This window comes from Drosophila kikkawai, chromosome 2L (assembly GCF_030179895.1).
Source record: "Drosophila kikkawai strain 14028-0561.14 chromosome 2L, DkikHiC1v2, whole genome shotgun sequence".
NCBI lineage: Eukaryota > Metazoa > Arthropoda > Insecta > Diptera > Drosophilidae > Drosophila > Drosophila kikkawai.
In genome coordinates, this window is record NC_091728.1 from 25,400,271 (window position 1) to 25,423,072 (window position 22,802).

The window sequence follows — 22,802 nt, forward strand, 5'->3', positions numbered from 1 at the left end:
ATTAAAATAATCCCTGGCGCTTCGGTGAAATCAGTGTATAAACAGCTCTTCGCGGAAGTGACTTCGGTTTTCTAAAATTATTAATTCGGGCAAATGCTCAAAATCAACGCTTGCAAATATTTAGCAAGAGCTATAAGCTAACATTGTCCCCAGCGTTATTATGAAAAACCAATATGCTCGTTGTTAATTCAAATTAATACTTTTTTGGATTCTGATCGATTTAAAATCCAATCCCCGATCCAATTGCAAACAAGGGCTTACCGTTAAATTTGATATATTATATATATTTAAAGAAGAGAGCGAGCGTTTTTTTATTCTTGCCTTTTCAGTACGTTGCAACCTAATAACAATAAATAAAAAGACAATGTTTCTTTTGACATAATATTTATGCTTAACAATTTATTTTAACACAAGTTTATAGTATTTTACACAACTTTCATCGTAAGTATTACAAAATGCCTTACATTTATAATTAAAATCTAATTTAGCTAAATGACGAGTTTTGTTTTCTCTTTTGTCCAAGTTTTCGTTTTTCTGTTATTGTGTTTTCTTTTCAGTAGTTGCCAGTTTGGGGAAACATAAATTGGAAATCCGCTTTTATGCCTCATTCTTTAGCTCGTTCATATGTATGTGTGGTTCTACATAATTATATATCATATGTATAGCAGTGACATCTATATAATTAGCATATCCTGTAAGCCTATGCTGCATGCAAACCAAATTGTTAACGTATTTTACAAGACGCAAGATGTAAAAAAATAAAAAGATTAAGATAGATTAGAATATAAATGAAGTCTCTCTCTGTTCTTAAAAATCTCAATTCACAAAAGTAAACATCAGGAATTATCGATCGATATGACAAAATCATAAAGAATGCCCTTTTTTAGAAAATAGTTGGGCCTCCGCTTAGGTTGAGTAGTCGACGGCTCCGCTGCCATTCTGTTGCATACGAACCGATCGACGTCGTGTCAGGATGCGAGCCGGTGTTGCTGGCGCTGCTGCATCGGTGACGTCAGCTGGTACTCCTACCACTCCCACAACCGTTCCGGATTCTCCACTAGTTGTTCCCGCAGGGGCCGCTTCCTCGCTGGTCATAGCCGTCGTCCCCGAATTGTCCAGAATCAATGGGACAGCTACCGCCGATGTAACTGCGGCCGTCACTGGCTGATGCTCTTCCTCCAGCTGGGAGTTGCGTCGCGTGGCTAGGCCTCGTAGCTTGGACTTTTTGGGCGGCAGAGTTCGTGGAGCGGTCACTTCCCTTATGGGCGCTGGTTCCTCAACACTATAGGCCACTGCGACTGGCACCAAAGGTGCTGGCGCAGGCTCCTCCTCATAATTCCGTTTGCGTGCCAATCGCGCTGCATTTCCGTTGCCATTGCTTCCCTCATCCGCTGTTGACGCATGTTCTCCGCTCACGTTCTGTTCATTGTTGGTGCTGCTGGAACCATTATAAATGTCTGAATTCAAAGGTTTGCTCGCCAGACAGGCGTTCTCATCGATTGTCTCCAGGGTGGTGGGTATCGTCTTGTTGCCGCTTCCATTGGTTGCCGCCATTGTAACAACCTCGTCCTTGGTGCTTTGTGCCTGCTTAAGCTGAGAGTTTTCCTTCTCGAGAGCCTGGATGCGATCACGTGTGGTTTTCAATTCTTGCTGCAGGAACAGAATGGTGCTTTGCATGCCCTCTACATCCTCGTCAAGTTCCTGTAGGAAGTCATCGAGCTCTGCAAGTTGAAAAGGTGTATTTAAATGGAATCCCTTAAAGCTTGAAGCTAATGAGTTTAACATACCCGACTGCGACTTCTTGACCTCCTCGCTGAAGCTTTTCTGCATGGCCAACTCCGTTTCCAGCTTGGCCAGCCTGCCATTTGAGGTCATCTTGCCCAGCTCCTCGTTTTCCTGGTACAGCAGCCGGCACTTGGCCATTAGCCGCTTGCCGGTGTTAGAGTCCGGTGTAAATTTCCAGGCGGACAGCTCATTTTGGGTCTCCTCCAGCTTGGCTTTGGTGGCCTTCAGTTCCTTCTTTAGGCGCTCAAACAGGAGATTAACCGCTGGGTCAAGAAGGGCTGTGCGCAAGGCCAAAGCAGTAGGGGCCTGCTGGGCCTTGTACTCGGCAATTTGGCTCTAAAAGCGGATGGGAAATCATTAATCTTCAGGGAACTGTGTGCAAGAATGGAGTAATGTACCACATAGTCCTGGAATTCCTGCTCCTTGTTTGCCAGCCGCCGCATGAGGATCTTCTCGCGGCGCAGAGCATCGGCACACTGCTGACCCATGCGGACATGATCCAGCTTGAGATTCTCGATCTCATCTGTGAAGCGAAGAGGAAGAGAAGTGTTAGTTTAGTTAGGTTTTCTCAAATGAGCGATCTATCTTCCACTCAGTTTTCGTTTGTTTTTCTTTTTTCACGACATTTATTATTTATTTATATTACAAGTTCGTTAAATTGGCAAATTGTGTGTTTTTTTTTAAGGTGGAACTTAATACGAAATCATACCAATGCTTTGCAATCATTCGTGTAAGTTCGTGACATGGTCGGTGGCAAACGCTGCTGCTGCTTCCTCCCGTCGTCAATCTCTGGCCGATTCTGATTTTGATTCTGATTCGATGCTTCGTTGGTCACGGGGGGCGGCATTGGCAACGACATTACAACAACCACTACTTGAACTTGGACACGATTTCTTCATTGGCTTCGACAACTTCAACGACAACTCTGGCACTTCTTGAACCACAACACCCGCACCTGCACCTGCACCACCTGCACCTGCTATCCCGTACTGTTGAAGGCTGGGGATGCTTTGGGGGGGATGCGTTTTCATTTTGATTTCTTGCATATGCAGCAATTGCATTTGCATTGGCATTGACATTGAACTGAATAGCATTGCGTTTGATAATTCCATTTCGATTTCGATTAAATGCTGATTTAAATTGAATTTTCCCGGCATTTTTGCTACGCTTTTTGCTTTTGCTTTGCTTTTTGCTTGCACTGTGGGGAAAACAACGAGACAACGACAAACTGGTGATTTTTGTGGCAAAAACTGAAAATATATTTTTGAAAAACACTTGCAAAAAACTCGACGCACACACTGCTGCTGGGAACTCGATTCGACTCGACTCGAAAAAGCTGGCGCTGGGAGAACTTTTTAAAAGCTCTTCTTTTCCCCTGCTCGCTATTATATACATTTACATTTAGCTTTAGCTTTTTGGCATTTTTAGCATTTTCGAACACTCTTTTGTCATACAAAAAGTTTATTGACTTTTATTTGTTGCATTTTTATGACTTTTTTATGGCTTTTTGCCTTTTGCTTTTTCTTTCGTCGTTGTGCAAACACGTATTTTGATTTGAACGAGTAAATAATTATTTATGTATGCAATGGCTTTTTGTTTGGCCGAAACAAACAAATGTGCGTGTGTGAGTGTGAGTGCTCCACATTACATGTTAATTGATAAATTAGAGACCCATTAAACGTCCATTAATCAATTGAAAGGCATTTTACCCAACTTTTAAGGACTGTTAAATAATCGCACTTTTTGGTGCTTGGCTTATCTTATCACACTCCCAATCCCACACACACATTTATCAGCTTTTGGCGCCTTTTTATATATATTTTTAAATATTTTTGTTTGTTTAGCTTGGAAACACACTGCAAAGTTCTTTCACTTTTTCACTTGCATTTGGAACTGAAAAATAATTTCGAATTATTTTCTCTCTTCGGTTATACACACTGGCACTTGTTATAAACTTTCTTTTGCTTATTTATTATTTTTCTGGATTTTATTGTTGACGTCGACGCAAAAGCAAGAGAGAAAATGGTAGACAGAGAGGGAGAAAAATAGAGGGGGCAAAGGGAAAAATTACGTGGGGGACAGGCTTTGGGGCAGAGACACGTTGGCTCTCCGCTTCTCTAATTCTCCTCTCTCCTACCTCTTCTTCTTCTTCTGGCACGTAAGCAAAACGAAAAGTGGTCGCAAAACGAAAACTGTACACAGCGCAGAAGACAACGACGACGACGGAAAGACGGCGAAGATATTTGAAACCTTAACATTGATATTTTTCTTATTTTAGTAAATTATGATTTGGCTATTTTTTAATATATTTTTTTCATATTATGTTTTTTTGTTATATTATCAGATATCTGAACTTCTTAGCTTGGGAAGGTTTGCTTTGGAAAGATTTCTTACAGGTATTATTGGATATATTAACTGATTATTTGTTGCTGTTAGCTTTGTTTTATATATAATTTAATATAATTTTAGATTGTTCATTTTGCACAACACTGCACACACTTCTTTATGGCTTTTAGATTATTTATTTTTTAAAGTTCTTTTTTTGATTTCATATTTCATTTATTCATAATGATTTAATACTTTTTTGAGGTGTCTATTTGCAGCACGTTCACACATTCATTAATATAAGGATAGGGTTAGAAAAAAAATAACTTAAAATACAACTAAAAAACGCCGCTAAATGTTCGTTAAAAAGAGTGTTCGCTTCGATTCGATTTGATCGGATTCACACACGTGTGGAGTTCTTTACCGAGTGTTTTTCATAAACAATTTTCAATTGCACAGCAGAATCCCAAGGTGTTTGTTATGTTTTGATTTTGACAGTGAATAAACGAAAGCAACTAGGGGAGTAGTTTTTAAATATTATACAATTTATACACAACAGAGTTTCGAGAAACACACTTTCGTTTGGTTTGGTATCTGGTTATTGCATGTATGTAGTATATAGGGGGAGTATACAGATCAGATGATCTCTGCGATCACTGATAGCTGTTTTTGTGTACCAAAATATGCATAATACCTTCGAGCAAGCGTTGGCGTTGTTCGGCGGCTGCAACAGCCTCTGCAACAGCTGCATGTTGCTGCTGCTGTTGTTGCTGCTGCTGCTGTTGTTGTTGCTGCTGCTGTTGCTGCTGCTGCTGATCCTGGCTTTGATTGTGATGGTGATGATGATGCGGATGATGGTGGTGATGATGGTGCTGCTGCTGCTGCGACGACTCCTCTGGACCGGAGGGCGTGGGGGAGGCGGGACCCGAGCTGGCCACGCCACCAACAACGCCACCGCCTACGCCGCTTTGGCTATTATTAAGGATATTCAGATTTTGCTCGTATTTGGTCGGGGGCATTTTATCGTAACTGTTCATCAAGGGTCTTTGATCGTCCATAGTCATTGCAGCGACACTCATAACTCGGTTTAAAACGCTCCCTTTCTAGTAGCTGCTGTTGAAGCTGCTGCTGTTGTTGTTCTTGGTCCTTTGCTGGCGTTGTTACTGTTGTTTTTCATGTGGGCTGAGAAAAATACACTCGCTCTCGCTTGCACACAATCACTCGCTCTCTCTCGCTCACAGGCACCCGCTGCCCGCTGTGCGCGCGCTCTCACCAATACTAGAACGCTCACACACACAAGCACTCTCTCCAATGGCGACGCGATGGGTACAATTTTTGCAAACGCTGATTTCCCGTACTTTGCGCGCTAGCTTAAAGCTAAATTAATGATTTATCGCTGGATTGTTCATTGATTTACACTTTTCCAATAATTTCAGGCGGTTGCTGGCACTCTTACGGCGTTATTTCTCTATTTTTCACTGCTGCGATGCAGCCGAACTGAAATTTCACGTTTGGTGCTGCTAACTTTTCTGCAGAAACCAATATGGCGACTTGGTCGGGCCGTGCGCTGCCGAAAATCCCGAAAAACTAGTGTTTTAAAGCGCCGATAAATAATTTTAATTTTAAATAATTCGGGACTACTTTAAATTGTGTCAGGTTGCTTACGGAAAATACGGAATAGTCTTATCTACTTTTATAATTGTTCATTGATATGGCATATATTTGCAAAATCATTTTAAGAATAGTATTTATACAATGAAACGGTTAAAAATGTGTATTTTAATGATATTACACATTTTTAATATAATTGTAAAAAATTTATTTTAATTTAAACTTAAAAATTGTTAAAAATGAAAAATGCTCTTTTCTTGGTCTAATTCAACTCTCGAGGGCAGGTAACACTGGCAATTGTTATTGTTTTGGAAACATGGCCGAATCGCATCTTCAGGTAAAATTGGAGCAGCAAAACATCAAGGAACGTCTAAATCTGCATGTCAAGCGACGGCTGCAACAGGATTCAGAGGCTCCCATTGAAAGTCCGGAACTATTGCCCGGAGATCCAAGCATGGCCACTAGTTCGAAGCGCAGCAAGGGAAAAGAGGTTCCAAAACAACGAAAGCCATATCAAAAACGGACGGAAAAGGCCAAGACGGAGACTGCTAAGTTCAAGAAGAGTAATGAATTGATCGAATATAATAGGATTACTTCTATATACATGTATTTATTTCAGCTGGACAACTTGGCAGTCCCGCGGCTGAGATTGAGCCCTTGGACGACCAGGACCCGGACGGCTGTTCTCCAGAGGCCCCGGATATGAAATCCTCAAGCAGGGATCGCTTCAAAAACGCCGATATACTCAATATGGTGTTGAGCGTTAAAAAAAGGGCTCTGATGCAGGACCCCGAGGTTCAGGCATTTTGGTCCCAAATAATGACGGCTATAAAGAGTTGATGCTGTTTTTTGACTAGGTTAAATTAGGTTTTATGTTGGTTAATAAAAAGGTATTACTAATATCTTCACTTGATTATATTTATTGATGATTTTTTACCGAATCTAGGCTAGACGATTGAATAGATATAAAACAAAACTACATATAGGGAACTTATTTTAATGAACATTTCCCGGGAAATGTACTATTAATAATATTATTATAAATATTGAATCTAATTTGATTGAGTATTAAAAAACTGATTTATTCGTACCATTATTTAAAGAAGCTTCTTGCTTATTTTCATGGAGAGCAGACTTTTAATATAAATCTTTAAAGATCTTTCGAATATATTGGTTCCAAAAGTTGTATTCTTTTTCTAAATATTTACATATGCAATTCAGCATAAATTAAATTTTAAATTTAAAGAATTTATGGTTTAAAAGTGTGAAAATTGCGAAGAAATTGACGCCGATAGCAGAACCACTCTAGACCGGTTAGTTTTCAAAAATGTCTGGAATGGCTCCGGTCACCAGTGCGCAGTCTCGCGACAGCTGAGGGACCAGTGTTGCGTTTTCAGCATTTGCAACTCTTAACAATTTGTTAGCTATTTAAAGCACTTTTAAACTCTTATTTTTTTTAATTAAATTTCAACCCGACTTCTCGATCCATAGAGTAAAGTAGATTTTTATCTCTGAGATATGATATGTTAACGAAAAGGCCAGGTAAACTTTTTTTTTTATTCTATTCCATTCCAATTATTTGTTATATTTTTCTATAGTCCGATATATAGTCGTCCGATTCGTTCTGACCTTTTTAATAATGAGAATAATAAAAAGACTCTGCAAAACTTTATGCAGATAGCTCTAGGGACTAGTAGACTACTCCGTTCAATTAATATAGTCTATGTAGTAATAAATATGAAGTTTCTTTTTTTTTTATCTAATTAAAAACGTGCTTTAAGAAGCGGAGCTGGAAAACAAATTTGTAATTTGTCCTAATCCCCAAATTGTCTAATCCAGATTCCTACCATCACAAATATTTGGCTTTTATAGCTGTTTTCAAATGCTAGGCTAGCTTAGCTGAGCTGCACTGCGGACTCGGATTCGGATTCGCGGAGCAGAAAGAATTTCAACGTGTTTGGGGTTGCATCGCGCCGCGTGACCGCATCAGAGTCCAGCAAAAGGGAAATCCTTGCCATAGAACCGATCACTGTGTCCAAATTCGGTTGTGTGACGATTAAACAAAAAGGTAGACGCCAAATGAAATCGAGAGGAAGTGATTAAAAATCGCGATTCTGGGCACATCGGGCAATTAAGCCGTATTAGATAATCCCGCTTTTGTGGCGCGAGTCGGTATCGATTCAACTTTTTTCGCTTGGGTTTCTCGAAAGGGCGCTCTCTCTCTCTTTCTCTCACTCTCTGTCCCTGCTTCCCACCCCCTCTGTCACTCACTCTTTCTGCTACTCATTCTCTTCATTTCTCTGGCTAATTTCTCCCAGTTTCTCTCAGTCGCTTTGACTTTGTGCTTCGTCCTTGCGAGAGAATTTGCACTGAAATCGCACCCACCGCTGCCGCGGCCACCCCCGTCAGAACCCCGTAGAGCCCCCCACACAACCCCTTTTCGGTGAGCCCTTTGCATCCGCTTTCTTTTCGCTTTCAACTGTTTCGGGGTCTTTTCATTTTCACAGTTTGGTGTCATCAGCTTGAAATAGTTCGAGAGCCAGGCAAATACCGCAGTCCAACAGCTCCACTCTTACGTAAAAAATTAAAAGAAAATCCTTTCAAAAAGAAGACTATTATTTAAAGAGCTGAAAACTCAGAAAAGGAACTTACCGACGTGGGGAAGGGGTCTTGTATTATATAATAGCAAAAGTAAAAGTGAAAAGTGACTTCAAAACAACGGAGAAGCAGAGTGCATAAGTGATTATCAAACAACTTGGTCAGTGAAAGGACTTTATAGGAATAACGCCGAAGATAATATATTATTATTAACTGCCTATTAACGGATATATATAACCAGTAAAGACCTTAACCTTCAACATTTGAAGCTTATCAAATAGCAATGTAAAAGCTAAGCCCACAAAAGACCCAAACGGGAATCCTTTAATCCTCGAGGTCTTCTGTTGTGCTGCATTACACAACGAAAATGCAGACCCAACCCCATGATAAGTTACCTGTTCTGCCACCTGAGCGACTTTTTCATGCCACTTGCTCTACTCATTTTTTGTTCGTTCCCTCGCCTGTTCGTTCTTTCTTTTTTTTAATGGCTAAATCGATATGCCTGCCAGTTTCGTGTTTCTGCCAATTGTCTGACTATTACATAATAACAAAGGAAAAGCGCCTAAAGAAAAGCCCCTGACAGGAAAATAACTGGCAGCGTTTCCCGCAGGAAATACCAAAAGACGGCGACAGTTGATAACAAAAAAAAGAAGCGACTAAGGGAAAAGTGGGAGGCACTGAACTAGGTCAGTTATTGAATTTCCCCAGTGGGAGTTACTGCAGAAATGAGACAGAGTGTTGCATGCCTGGCAACATGCAACTACTGCACATCAGATATTTATGGGGGAATCACATAAAATAGTGCCACTCAATCAAGTTACCATTCAGATTTCCCATTTCCCCTCCTAAATATACATACATTTATATGTACACATATATAACCTGTCAATTTAAACTCTTCCGTTACGCCTGTCAGTGCTGGCCAACAAAAACAGCAACGTTGTGATTGAGTGAGTGGCCAACATGACAACGGCCCCTTGACTACAATATTGATTGGCTTTTCATTCGCCAGTTCCAGCCATCTTACGTATGTAGAAGTATGGACACACACAGGCATGCCCACTGTGTTTGTGCCAGAAACCCAAATTTGCTGGGTAGAACGGGGCGTATGCGTAATATTTCTTACTCGGATCTGTCTTCCATAGACTGCTTCCAACTGCAGTCAGTGCTCTAGAATCGAGCATTTGCTGGGCCTCCAGTGCATTGCACTCCGGCCGATTACGTGCTCTATTACAGGGATCAGCGGGGTCCGGTTTCTTGTGGTAAGCCGTAAATGGCCGAAGGAACGCCGGGTGGTCCCGGAAATGGGCTGACAATGCAATTACTTCAGTGGCCAGGAAATTACGTATTTAAATCCTTATAAAGGGTTGTTATTTGTATGTTTTAGCCAATGAAGAGAAAAATAATGGATTATTCAAGTATATTTTAAATTGATTTTGTAGGGATAAATCAAAAATATTTCGATTGGAGTGCTACTAAGAAGATTTATTATGCTAAAAACGACATCTAACTTGAATCAAGTATTTCAAAGCATTTTTAAAATTATTTGCCTTGTGTTAATTTGTAAAAGTTGGAAACAAATGTAGAATATATTCAAAAGATATATGAATTCCCAAATAAGATATAACTTACAAAGCAAATTGTACTGCCTCCACACCCACAATTTGTACAAGAAAGAATGAAGATTTTGTTTTTATTTTTCTCATATCTAACCACTTTTAAATTGGTCATTCACGTACAAATGCAATGTCGATATGTGCGGACCTTAAGGATTATGTAGTTACCCTAAAAGTCCGATCCCTACAATGAATTTTCATTGCATATTTTTCCAAATGTATTTAATACATTTTAAAGCCAAAGCAGTTTATAAGCTTTTATGTTTTTCTTAAATGATTTAAATTGTCTTTGGGAATGATTAAAGCTTTAATCTGATCCTAATTTGATTTTCGTAGGCCAGCTTAATGCAATTTAATTAGGTTCGCTAGGAAATCGCAAAATCCCGAGCAAAGACCAGCGGAGCCACTTCTGCACGACACGAGTGGAGAATAAATTGAAATCGGCGGCCTATCAAGCCATTTGGCCGCAAATCGCAAACGATGACAAAACTATTAAAAGCTCAGGGAGGCAATACGAGAACGGGGCAGGTGGTTTTCTAACGGGGACATTGGTTATTTGTTACCTAGCTACCGAGAACCGTTAGCAATTACGTTCCACCCACAACACCCGCGCGCTCGCTGGGAAAATCAATCGCCTGGACGGCTCATACAGAAGGGGGCGGTGGCGTGAGGGACGTTTGAGCAATCATTGCAATCCAATTAAATGGCCAGTCGAACGCAAGTAGAGGAATCTTACAAAAAAGTGCACAAAACTTTATGGAAAAACAACAACAACAACAACGAGGTTCTGCATTCGAATGTGTTCCACACGGGCTCCCACTTGCATTCCACAAGCCAAACTAATTGGGTCGCTAGATGGCGCGCGTCATCATCTCGGCAGAGAGAGAGAAAGAGAGCGACCTCTAGCGGCAATTGCAATGCGCATTCGCCATTCCCCCCTTCCCACCCACTTCCGCCCCAACCAACTGCACTCGTCTTGTTTTTGTTTCCTGCACTTTCCTATTTGCGTCCCACTTTGTGCCTCTCCTCTTCGTCGCCGTCATTCTCCGTTCCCTTTTAGTTTTGAGTTTATTTTTGCCAAGGCGCTTTTCACTTTCCATTGCAGTCAGTCCGACAGTGAGTCGGGTTATGTGAATATTTCGCAAATAGCAAATTGTTTTCGGGTTGTTTTTGTTGGTAAAAGTCTCTAAACCTTTTTCGCCGTCTTCCTTTTGTCGCTTTTAGGCTAACATGCTAATGTAGCAAATCGCAAGAGCCACGAAAATTGTCAAACGAAAGCGAAACTCGAACAGCCAGCAAACAAATTGTTGCTCCAGCCGCAGCCGCCGCAGAGGAAAGACGAGACGAAGCGTGGTGTGGATATATCCATAAAAAAGGCAGATAAATAATTAATTTCAATAAACCCAAATACATACAAAATGTCGCCACTCATGGAGAAGACGCTGCTGTTGTTAGGCATGCTTTGTTGCATACAAGGTAAGCTAAGCCCCAAAGTTTATGCAATGCAAAATAAAACACAACCACATATGCACACACGTGCGCACACATACATATATTGTATTACGTAGATCGGAGAAAGTGCTCTTAAAAATGCACTCTTGTCCGTTTTCATTTGTCTATATCTATTTTGAGGACTTCTTTTCCCCAAACAGTATCAAAAACAAATATATTTTTAATTAAATATAAACGTCCGCTTAAACATTTTAATTTAAATTTAATATCTTCTGAATATCATCTTTTCCATAAAAAAAAAGTAATAAACGATTTGAATGCATCCTATAATACCATTAACTTTACGTTTTTACGACCCAAAGACGCCTTATTATCAATCAGCATTTCTATTTAATGATGTTATAGATTTCCATTGCCCATAAAAGTATACAGGATACATAAAAGGTTTATTTTATTATACCAATATCCGTTATTTTATTAGTATTATTATTTTTTTGTATATCGAGAATAAAGTATATATGCATCAATACTCTTACAATAGAACTCATTATAGACAAATGAAAAGAACAAATGTGACGAGATTTAATCTCCTTTTAAAGATTTTTTTGATATAGTTTAATTTCTGCAAGCGTTACGTTAGTTGTCAGTTAAAAACTTTATTAACAAGTCTTCATTAATAAGACTTTATGCATATGAATTAATAATATATAATACCACTTTCCCTTATATTATAGTAACCACTGCCCTTATGTGCTATGACTGCAACAGTGAGTTCGATCCTCGTTGCGGCGATCCCTTCGAGCCGTACTCCATTGGCGAGGTGAACTGCAGCAAACAGGAGCCTCTGGAGCACCTCAAAGATAAGTACAAGCCCACCCTGTGCCGCAAAACCGTGCAGAAAAGTGAGTAGGAGAAGTTAATCCCAAAAAGCTCTCATTAATCTGATATATATAATAGTTTACGGAAAGACCCGCATCGTACGTGGCTGCGGATATATACCGGACGAGCGCACCGATGCCGAGTGCGTGAAGCGCTCGGGAACCCACGACGTGGCCGCCATCTACTGCTCCTGCACCAAGGATCTGTGCAACGGCGCCAACTCGCCGATCTCCCAGTGGATGATGCTGCCCGTTGTCTTTGCCGCCGGACTGGCGATTCTGTTGAACTCGAGGCACACAATACGATTCCAGAGCTCGTAAATTGAGCTACTCCTAGCATTTCACAGAGTTAATTTACCGTACTTATTGTTTTCGAGATTGTTTACAATGGTTTTCCGATTCAGATCTGCAGTTGATGCTCATTTAGTTGCATAATTTACTTTAATATTTAGTTTAATGTGTTCGTAAGCGTAAACATAATGAGAATAATGTGCAAGTCAACACACATAATAAGAAACCACTTTGGGGGCAGTAATAAATCAACAAATTTTCAAGCTTGGTTTGAACAACTTTTTCAGAATACAAACAAACTGCCAGTATATGTCTCCGCCTGAAAAAATAAATGTTTCGATCTTAAAACCCTAAAGATGTTATGTAATTCTCGCAGGAGATGAGCGATGTTTCTATATTTTTATTTAAATTCGATTCGACCCACAAATTATTATGTTAGTTTATCTTTGATTGAAACCTATAAAAAGGTAGGGTAGCCCTAGAAGGTAAACCCTTCACACAACCTATGAGAAAAAATTCTAAAGATGATCATAGTGCATAAAATTTGCAATAATTAGGATTCAGAACTCACATGAAACCAGAAAATTGATTTATATAGAAAGGAGAATAAGAGGAACATATTAAAATATATATATATGAATTAAATAAATGGAAGAAAACTATTTACAAAAAAAAAGGGAAGAGAAAGAGAATCCATGAAAGGGAATAAATCACATTTGTCCATTTTAAGCTTCATACAACCAAAACAAAAATCAAGTAATTACTATCCATGATCTCGATTCCGTTTCCGAAAGCGTTCTCCGAAAGTACGGTCCATTTACTCCGCGAAAGTCTTGGGGAAGTGGAATCGACCACATGGCTTGTATTAATAAATCTTCCTAATACTTTAGACGGAAAATGCATAACCAGTTTGATTTGTGTCCCCAACAAGCATACACACACCAACAGAGGTACAGTCAACACAAAGCATGGCAAGATTATCATAATAAACCGAAGACACTAGCCAACATATAACAGAAAAGCAGTTGCAAACACATAATTTTGTGTAGAAAACAAAAATTATATATATATACATGAAAAAGAATTGCATAAATTATACACATTACAATTATTTAGTTAATTATTATTAAGAATTATATGGAAAGATAATAAGACAAGGCCGAAATGGAAGCGTGAGCATATGTAGATAAACCTAACTAATTTTAATTTATAACGAGAATAACAAAACACTAGCCGTTGTATCTTAATTGAGAAAACCAAAGCAACAACAACAAATTATAAAACGACAAGCAAAAAACAATTTCAAATCAATAATCCATTTACTACTAGGACTTTGCAACTAAACAACTATAATAAATTTCTTTTCTCTGATTTCTTCTCTTTTTTCATCGAAAAAATTTTTAAAATTTTTATCACAACAAATTACAACTCAAGCACACACCCCGATAAACAAAAATGAAAACCACAAACATCACGCAACGATAAAACCACTAAACACGTATTCCAATAACAATTAAAAAGAAACCAAAAACCATTCTGCGTGAATCATATCATTGAGCTTTGCTTCACTAACGACGGGAAGACATTCTAAATCAAAGATAAACCTAAACAAAAAAGGCGAAAATACAACATATATTTCAAACTATTTAATGAAATTGAAATATAATAAAAGATAACGATAATACAAAACGTTTTCAAACAAGTTACTGGAACTTAAAAAAGAGTTTCTCGATTAAGTAAGCAACAAATTAAATTCACTGAATGAACACACACCAGAAAAGCTTTCGCCCGCGCTGGCTGAGCCGAATATTCTATAGCCATTAATATAATAATCTATATCAATTTCATTTCCATTTGTTTCTTATACTTTCGAGTCACAGCAACAAGAAAAGAACAGTAACAAGTATGGGAAACATATTATGCAAGAAAACTATAACAGAAAACCAAACACAGCAGAGATAATAGAATAAAATCCATGAGCAAAAAATAAAGATGCGAAAAACAAGAAAAGAAAATAAAGTGAACTTGTTAATTTTTAGCATTTAAGTCTGTAAAGCTCCGCTTGTAGATGAAAAATCAATAAATAAACTAAATACAAAGAACAAATTCAATAAATGGAGACATCAAAGCTAAAAGCTTTCACGAAAGAAACAAAACTTCCAATATTGCCAGTATTCGGGAATTTCTCTTTGTAATGCCATCATAAAAGTTAAAGGATATGTTAGAGGATATGTTAATGGTAGTGAAAAGGTACACTTTATTTCTAAACTAAGATTCGTTTCGCTGAAATTACAGTAAAAAGACGCCATTCCTTTTAGGCCAGGACACTGGGAAATATGGCATTCTTGGCAATGGGCTGGTTGGCCCTTCGCACAATCCTGATGTAGCCGTCTTCGCCCCACCTCCTTCCGAAGGAGTTCAGGCACCGCCAGTAGTCCAAATTGGTCTCTGTGTCGTGATCGTAGCCCACGACGACAAGAAACTGCGAGCTCCTCGGGTTGGTCAGGGCACTCGTATCCTGCACGTACACACCGCTGGAGTACTGCATGAACCCGAAGGTCGCCGGATTATATTCCACGATCACAGGGAATCCATTGGACACGTAATTCATGACAGCGTCATCGTCGCCATCGGCCACCGCAGAGTAGTTGGCCAATCTCACGCCCACGGCCACCGAGGATGAAGGCTGGCACATGCCCGGTGTCTTGGAGATATTGTCGTTCCGATAGTCCGCCTCCGGGTACAGATACGAGTCCGTTAGCTGGGTGAGATAGTCTAGGGCTGCCTGCGGCTCTTGGGTGGTGCAGCCGGTGCCCATGCCCGCACAATCGATGAGCTGCTGGGCGGAGAGTGAGGCAGGGGCAGTATTGGCCGACTGGACGGCATTTAGAATCTCGACGGCCTTGGCCGCGGCATAGGCCCAGCTACTGCTGCAGTTCTGTCCCTGATCCTCAACCATCACGGTGAGTCCAAAGTCGGAAATGATGTCGTAGGAGCTCGATGCCACCTGCGTGGTCGGGGGATCACTGGCCTGCGAGGTGGTCAGGGGCACAGCCTTGGGCAGAAGGGCCGCGAACTGGATGAGGCGTATGTCTGAAAACTGATTGACTGCCTCGCGGTAGCTGCTCCTATTCCGATCCGCCTGAGCATTGTGCTGGGCCACCTGGTTGCGGTTATAAATGAAATAGTAGTTGGCAAAGTTGCGAGCCGAAGTTGACACATACGACTTGTCAAAGGTTGTCTAAAAATACAGAACAACATGGCAAACATTTTAATGTAAAATTATTAAAGTACAGTATTATTTATAATAAACATGTACATAGTATATCCCTTACCGCATAGGCATTGAAGTCCACCAAGTCCTGGCCATGATTAAAAGCCCATCCGCCACCGGCGGCCAGCAAAAGACAGCAGAGCAGCAACTTGAACATGACGAAAACCTAAAATCGAGGCAACTGATGATGGCTAGAACCACGGAATGGCCTTTTATAGCCAGCGGGAACTCTCCTTCTGATTTCAAAAGCAAATAGAAGTTTACCATGCCGAGTTACTTTCGCAAGAAAAGTGCAAATAGATTTCTACGGGGCCTTGAATTCGCACTTGGCCTACAGACAAGATATAGAAGTAGTACTGGTACTGGTAAGCATGGGTCCGGGTCCGGTGGTCTCGATAAGCCCCCGTTAGAGGGAAAAAGTCTGGGTGCGCTTTGTTTGTCCAATAAACTTGTCAAATGCGCTCCGTTTCGTATCGTTGCGATTCGCTGGGTTCTCGTATCTCTGTTAATTCGAAGTCATCACTGGCCCAGTTCAAAAATTTGGTACTACCCCTCCTAAGCATCGTAAAAGCGTTGTCTCTAATGCCAACTTATCGTCACCGGTTGTGGCTTTTTGTCTTCTCTCCAGGCTTGACTAATCACATTCATACTTTCATGGCGCCCATAAAAATTGCAACATGGTGCTTAGTAGGCTCGTTTGATGTCTTGTCTTGGCCAAATTGATGTACACAGGCGAAGTGCTAAATGAGCTGTTTGGCAATTTCAATCGACGGCTTAAACAGGTTTACGGGAAGATTCTTGGAAGTCTGCAAAAGTGGGCCTCCAGTCAATGAACTTGATAGTCAGTTAATAATCTGTTAATTGAACTGCTAATAAATGGCACATTTTGGCAAAGCTTTTCTCATGCTAATGCATAGCTCTAGTATGTTGGCCATTATTTAAATGATATAATTGATATTTACATATTTGGTTAATCTATATTATCATAACCACAAAACAAAGAGTTATGAGACATTAAGTGCTGATAATAACAATAAACAGTTTATCTAAATGTAAATACCTTTCAGCAACATATTTTATAAAACACTGAAACAGAAATTTTAAAAATATAAATAATTCATTGTTATATTTACAATTCCTGATATATTATGCACATTTCTTTGTTTTTGTGGTTATGCGTTCATAAATAATAAACTAGTTTTGGGGAGTATAGATCATGTAATACTGGAAACTATATTTAAACCTATCAATTAATTACATTCCACTTTATCTATTTTCTCCTTGTTTCGGATGAATTAATATATTTAGACACAGTTTTTATTGGCCAACAAACAATTACCAAACATGCATAAAATTAAGACAGGCCAAATTATAATACCATAAACCAGAAAGCCAGCCTGCCAAATGAAGACGAATACGTTTTTAGTTTTCTCAAAAATGATTCAAATTGGCGCTCATCTGGTTTTGGCCAGATGTCTGAGCCCGGACTCTCTGCCTGGACCCTATAAAACCGAGGTGTGCGGGTCGAGAGCCGCTTATAACCTCGCCGGTCTTCGTGTCTGCGCCATCTTCGCAACGATTTCTGAACGCCGAAGATATTTTTACCATAAAGTCGTAAAAGGTGATTGAGCCATGCTTTCAACATATGGGTGTCGTGTGTGTTTTTTGTGATATTAACGTGCTTTTTCGTTACACCGAAAACAAGTTAAATGAGAATACAACACTTGTTGTGTAACACCTGCTACATAGTTAACAATAAAAACTATATATTTTGTGAAGTTTTATTAACAATGTTTGAGTATAATATCCCACCAATAATTAGATCATCCATAAAATGCCATGAAATTCCAAGATGGAAATAAAGACCTATTTGACAAAGATCTTAAAGAAAATATGAACTACAATAGAGCCTTAAATAAAGTGACTTTAAACCACAAAAAAAAAAAATTAACAATTTTTAACAATTTTCATGTAGTAAAGAATGTTAATAGAAAAGAATTTAAAAAGGTTTTTATACATTTAAAATTAATACAACACATGCTCAGATAAAAATACCCTAAAAAAACCAATTAAATTCATCTCGAGATATCGAATTTTCGGTGTAATATCAAATCAAGCATACAAGAGAACCACAATTGCAATTAAAGACTACATTCAAATAGAAATTCATCAGAGATGAATGAAAATGGAGTATTCGCCTTTCACCCAGGCCCAGCATGTGATGGATATTTACGATTTACGGCATCGGTGTTGGCATCGAAAGTGAAATTTTGGCCTGCGGTTGCCTAATCTAGATTCATTTGGCCCACGGCCAGGCAATCTAAGCCAAAAAGAAATAAAAGGAGAGCTCCAGCAGTCCGAAATGATGTATATGCCGAATATCGAGCGGATCCAATGCAGGGCTTGTATCTTTTTTAATGAGACACCAATGGCCATATGCTAAGCATATGCAAATGGGATTATTCAACCGATAATGATGATGCATATGTCATCAGCGATCGGGTTGGCGAACAGCATCTCGGAATAGCAAACACTGAATGCTCTGCTAAGCTGAGTTGAGATCGATGTGGGAGCTGGGTTCCGCAGAAGTGAAGACATGGGCTAAAGCCAACGGGTGATTAATTACCAATTAAGTTGGCCGATTGCCGACAGAAGAAGATGATCTGCGGGATACCAAGAGAGCAAATAAATACCATTAAATTGTCGGACATGTAGTTTTTCGTTAAATTGATCATCAAGTTGTTGGGCTTCTTTAAAATATACATACATGCAGGTTGGAAATGAAAACCAATTAACGGGTTTCTACAGGAAATATGTTTTCTTTTTTTAAATAAAACATTGACAAAGTATGATTGGTTTTCATTTTTGGGTTTCCCTTTTAAAGTAGGTTTTTTTTTATTTTTATTATTAATCAAAAAAAAATTTTTTTCTAGCCTGCAATATTTATTAAAATTCCAAGCTGAATTGGAAGATAAGAAAGTTTAACGGAAATTTCGACCTGGGTTTTTAATATTATTAATTATGTTATATTTTAAAAGTTCTAGTTTCAAACAGTTTATTATAGATTTTTTGTTTAACTTTATAAGGTTTATGATATAAAGCTTTTCGCGAGAATTTTGTGCCATGATGGGGAGATCTTCGATTTTATAATGCTCATGAATATATTGAAATATATTTATGTGGGGGTTTCCCTATATTTCCCCATTAAAAAAACCACGAGCCCTATCGGAAGATGGTTCGTATCGAGGTGAATGGGCCAAATTCACCTGCGATTAACGTTGACAGATGAGGCTGGAGAGTGGGAAAGGGATGATGAGGAGGGGGGACTGTGTTGGCCAAGAGATTATCTAACACTCTCCACTCTTTTTGCTTTCATGCAGATGCGGATGTGCCCATCGATGTGGTTGCAGCTGGCGACGGGTCTGGCCCTGCTGGGTGCTGTCTCATTGCAGACTCTGCAGTCGTTCCCCAAGCTGTGCGACATCCGAAACTTTGACGACTTCCTGCGGCAGACGGGCAAGGTGTACAGCGATGAGGAGCGCGTTTACCGCGAGAGTATCTTCGCTGCCAAGATGTCGCTGATCACGCTGACCAACAAGAACGCTGACACAGGCATCGCGAGCTTCAGCCTGAGTGTCAATCCACTGGCGGATATGACCAGGAAGGAGATCGGCACCTTGCTGGGCTCTAAGGTGTCCGAATCCGGCGAGTAAGTATGCTTTTAACACGTGACATGCCGTGACGCAATAGCAAATAGCATAAGGAGAGCCCCAAGTTCGAGAATGGAATAATTAACACCTAACTCATATTTCCTAAACGGGTTTACAGTTTAATATCTTCTCGTGGGCGCTAACCAATCTGTAACTTGCGGGCCTACGACGGAGATTATGCTGAACTAATTCACTAGCGATATTAGCATAGATTCCATTTCTGGCCATTATCTCAGTTATTTCCCAAAATTAGTTTATCGCAAGTAAACAAAAGCCTTTTTATCGTGTGACTGGGTAAGAAGCAATTTCTTATTATATTGTTTTGTTTATTCAAAATATTTGTAAAAAGAGTCATAACGCACTTGGGCAATTTTATCTTCTATTAGCGCATTAATTAAATTGTTATTGTCTTGTTTATTCCGGGAATTCAATTAGCATTTTAGGGTATTTCTCAATTGAATTTTGTATTTCTTTTAATTAATTAAGTATGTAGGGAACAATGTGTACTCATAAAAGTATTAGGTAATTCATCTTAGAGCTATCATCAATATCCTTTAGAAAATTAACTTTAAATATAAAACAAGAAAGGAAGCTAACTTCGGCACGCCGAAGTTTGTATTCCCTTGCAGATTGGTTTCGATGTTTATATTATAGATTTAAATGCTGAAAAGACTCACAAAACAGAGTTTCATTACATTTTACCTATACTTATTATGTTTACAGTTTGACAGTTACAGTTTTACATTTTCTCTACATCTACCGATCGCTTTATATGGCAGCTATATGATCAAGTTGTCCGATTTTTATGAAATTTATACCAAAATTCTAGAATAATAAAGAAAGCTTATATCTCAGAGTAGAATAGTTTGAAAAACAACGAAGTTATAATTTTTTTTCTATTAATTTCCTGATCGTTCCTATGGCAGCTATATGATATAGTCATCCGATTTTCATAAAATGTTTACCAAAATTCAGAAATAATATAATGGCCATATCTAAAAAATTGTGCAAAAATATTGAAAAACAGAAAAGTTATAATTTTTTTTCTAAAAATTTATCAAACATTTGTATGGCAGCTATATGATATAGTCGTCCGATCCGGCCCGTTCCGACATATATAGCAGTGAGAGTATATAGAAGACTATATGCAAAGTTTCATTCAGATAGCTTTAAAACTGAGGGACTAGTTTGCGTAGAAACAGGCAGACGGACAGACGGACAGACGGACATGGCTAGATCGACTCGGCTGTTGATGCTGATAAAGAATATATTTACTTTATAGGGTCGGAAACGTCTCCTTAACTGAAATTATAATACCCTGCAAGGGTATAATTAAGGAAATTTGATATTGAATGAAACACTTTTTTCTGACTTATGATATTGAATAATTTAGTGACAACGATATTAGTTGGCAGAGTTAGTATAACATATGATTCAGTCTGCAGCTTGAAAAGGTCATCATTTATAATTTAGCTGACTGTTCACTTTACAACATTGGGTTTTACATTTTTTTGCGTTACCTTATACTTTTATTTATTTAAAAAATTATAGATTATTATTTTATTTTCTTTGTGAGAAAAAGTTTACATTAGACAAATTTGTTTATACCCTAGCAGGGTGTTGGAATTTTAGCAATGAGTATGAATATATACTTGTAGTTAGACATATACTCATACTCATTGCTAAAATTTCCAAAAGGTTGTGAATCCTTATTTGACCTAAAATATTGTTTTTTATACGATTAAAAGGTTTTTCTTAATGTTTTTGAAATTTGATCAGACCCTAATAATATGCTATGTTAAAATATACATCTTTTATCTCCTGTTAGTTTTTGTTTTTATTTGACCAAAATGAGTCGATTCTTAATGATCAAAGTGCAAACTGCAAGGGTATACAACTTCAGCGTTTCGAAGTTAGCTTCCTTTCTTGACTAAAAAATGTGTCTGGCAGCATATTCATGGTTTTCAAACCCTCAAACATTCTGCATAATTTTACTAAGCGATTTTACTACTATAAATTGTGGAAAGATATATATTTAACAACAGTTTAAGTAGAAAATGAGTAGTTTTTGATTTTAACTCATAAAAAGTAAAAGAAAAATTTTTCATGTGATGCAATTTGAGATCGTCATGCCTCGTCACAGCCGTTAATTGAGTATTTTTGCATAACCCACACAAAGCCACAGCAATTAACCCCCTTTCACCTTTCAGAAAGTACACCGATGGACACATCAACTTTGTGACTGGCCCCCGTAGTCCGACCGCAGCCAATCTGCCGGAGAAGTTCGATTGGCGCGAGAAGGGAGGCGTGACCCCGCCCGGCTTCCAGGGCGTCGGCTGTGGAGCCTGTTGGTCGTTTGCCACGACCGGAGCCCTCGAGGGCCACATCTTCAGGCGGACGGGAGTGCTGCCTTCACTGTCGCAGCAGAACCTGGTGGACTGTGCCGACGACTACGGTAACATGGGCTGTGATGGTGGCTTCCAGGAGTACGGCTTCGAGTACATTCGCGACCATGGCGTTACGCTGGCCAGCAAGTACCCGTACACGCAGTCGGAGATGCAGTGCCGTCAGAACGAGACAGCCGGACGGCCACCCAGGGAGAGCATCGTGAAGATCCGCGACTACGCCACGATTACGCCCGGCGATGAGGAGAAGATGAAGGAGGTGATCGCCACCCTGGGGCCACTGGCCTGCTCCATGAACGCGGACACCATCTCGTTCGAGCAGTACGGCGGCGGCATCTACGAGGACGACGCCTGCAACCAGGACGAGGTGAACCACTCGGTCACTGTGGTGGGCTACGGGTCGGAGAACGGACGCGACTACTGGATCATCAAGAATTCATACTCCCAGAACTGGGGCGAGGGCGGCTTCATGCGACTCATCCGCAACGCTGGCGGCTTCTGCGGCATCGCCAGCGAGTGCAGCTACCCGATCTTGTAGAGATTCCACCCGATCTCTATGTAGTTAGCCTACGCCATAGATATATAGTATAGTCAGTTACAAAACCACGAATTTATAACTATGTTACTCTAGTTTGTAGCGTTGCGGTGGCGACATCCGGCCAATTTTTGTGCCTTGGTCCGGGATGTGTCACTCGGTCATAAATAAACATGAAAGTGCCTTTCAATATTTCGGTGTACACAATGATAAAGCATTTACCTGCATAGTTTATGCAGTGACTTTATTTAGCAGATATGATTATAGCTTTTGATCAGCATAAATTTGACTTTCAGGAGCCATTTCTCAGAGACTTGCATTC

General features: G+C 39.5%; 5 protein-coding genes across 11 annotated transcripts; 3 read left to right on the forward strand and 2 right to left on the reverse strand.

The window, feature by feature from the left end:
* Nucleotides 1-367: 367 nt before the first annotated feature.
* Nucleotides 368-5,650, reverse strand: fl(2)d (female lethal d). Of its 3 annotated transcripts, XM_070286452.1 has the most exons (5): nt 4,805-4,943; nt 2,495-2,983; nt 2,184-2,308; nt 1,788-2,121; nt 368-1,721 (listed from the first exon to the last, which is right to left on the reverse strand). In XM_070286452.1, exons 3-5 carry the CDS (start codon nt 2,271-2,273, stop codon nt 907-909), a joined length of 1,239 nt encoding a protein of 412 aa, XP_070142553.1. In that variant the 5' UTR covers nt 2,274-2,308; nt 2,495-2,983; nt 4,805-4,943; the 3' UTR covers nt 368-906. The 3 variants fall into 3 exon arrangements, with proteins under 3 accessions (XP_070142553.1, XP_017029739.1, XP_017029749.1); XM_017174250.3 differs by lacking the exon at nt 2,495-2,983 and having other exon boundaries at nt 4,805-5,650; XM_017174260.3 differs by lacking the exon at nt 4,805-4,943 and having other exon boundaries at nt 2,495-4,714.
* A 197-nt stretch (nt 5,651-5,847) lies between these two features.
* Nucleotides 5,848-6,639, forward strand: LOC108079794 (uncharacterized). Of its 2 annotated transcripts, XM_070286462.1 has the most exons (3): nt 5,848-5,854; nt 6,006-6,284; nt 6,341-6,639. In XM_070286462.1, exons 2-3 carry the CDS (start codon nt 6,038-6,040, stop codon nt 6,559-6,561), a joined length of 468 nt encoding a protein of 155 aa, XP_070142563.1. In that variant the 5' UTR covers nt 5,848-5,854; nt 6,006-6,037; the 3' UTR covers nt 6,562-6,639. The 2 variants fall into 2 exon arrangements, with proteins under 2 accessions (XP_070142563.1, XP_017029763.1); XM_017174274.3 differs by lacking the exon at nt 5,848-5,854 and having other exon boundaries at nt 5,985-6,284.
* Nucleotides 6,640-7,672: 1,033 nt separating this feature from the next.
* On the forward strand, nt 7,673-14,682 carry LOC108079803 (UPAR/Ly6 domain-containing protein crok). Of its 3 annotated transcripts, none has more exons than XM_017174286.3 (4): nt 7,673-7,789; nt 11,160-11,411; nt 12,122-12,289; nt 12,345-14,682. In XM_017174286.3, exons 2-4 carry the CDS (start codon nt 11,354-11,356, stop codon nt 12,584-12,586), a joined length of 468 nt encoding a protein of 155 aa, XP_017029775.1. In that variant the 5' UTR covers nt 7,673-7,789; nt 11,160-11,353; the 3' UTR covers nt 12,587-14,682. The 3 variants fall into 3 exon arrangements, with proteins under 3 accessions (XP_017029775.1, XP_017029783.1, XP_041631579.1); XM_017174294.3 differs by lacking the exon at nt 7,673-7,789 and adding an exon at nt 8,238-8,479; XM_041775645.2 differs by lacking the exon at nt 7,673-7,789 and adding an exon at nt 8,241-8,297.
* A 107-nt stretch (nt 14,683-14,789) lies between these two features.
* LOC108079929 (uncharacterized) lies at nt 14,790-16,007 on the reverse strand. The gene is made up of 2 exons (XM_017174467.1): nt 15,892-16,007; nt 14,790-15,797 (listed from the first exon to the last, which is right to left on the reverse strand). The coding sequence occupies exons 1-2, from the start codon at nt 15,985-15,987 to the stop codon at nt 14,871-14,873; spliced, it is 1,023 nt and encodes a 340-aa protein (XP_017029956.1). The 5' UTR covers nt 15,988-16,007; the 3' UTR covers nt 14,790-14,870.
* A 52-nt stretch (nt 16,008-16,059) lies between these two features.
* On the forward strand, nt 16,060-22,672 carry CtsL2 (Cathepsin L2). Of its 2 annotated transcripts, none has more exons than XM_017174455.3 (3): nt 16,060-16,195; nt 19,211-19,539; nt 21,751-22,672. In XM_017174455.3, exons 2-3 carry the CDS (start codon nt 19,211-19,213, stop codon nt 22,481-22,483), a joined length of 1,062 nt encoding a protein of 353 aa, XP_017029944.1. In that variant the 5' UTR covers nt 16,060-16,195; the 3' UTR covers nt 22,484-22,672. The 2 variants fall into 2 exon arrangements, with proteins under 2 accessions (XP_017029944.1, XP_017029939.1); XM_017174450.3 differs by lacking the exon at nt 16,060-16,195 and adding an exon at nt 17,433-17,451.
* Nucleotides 22,673-22,802: the final 130 nt, after the last annotated feature.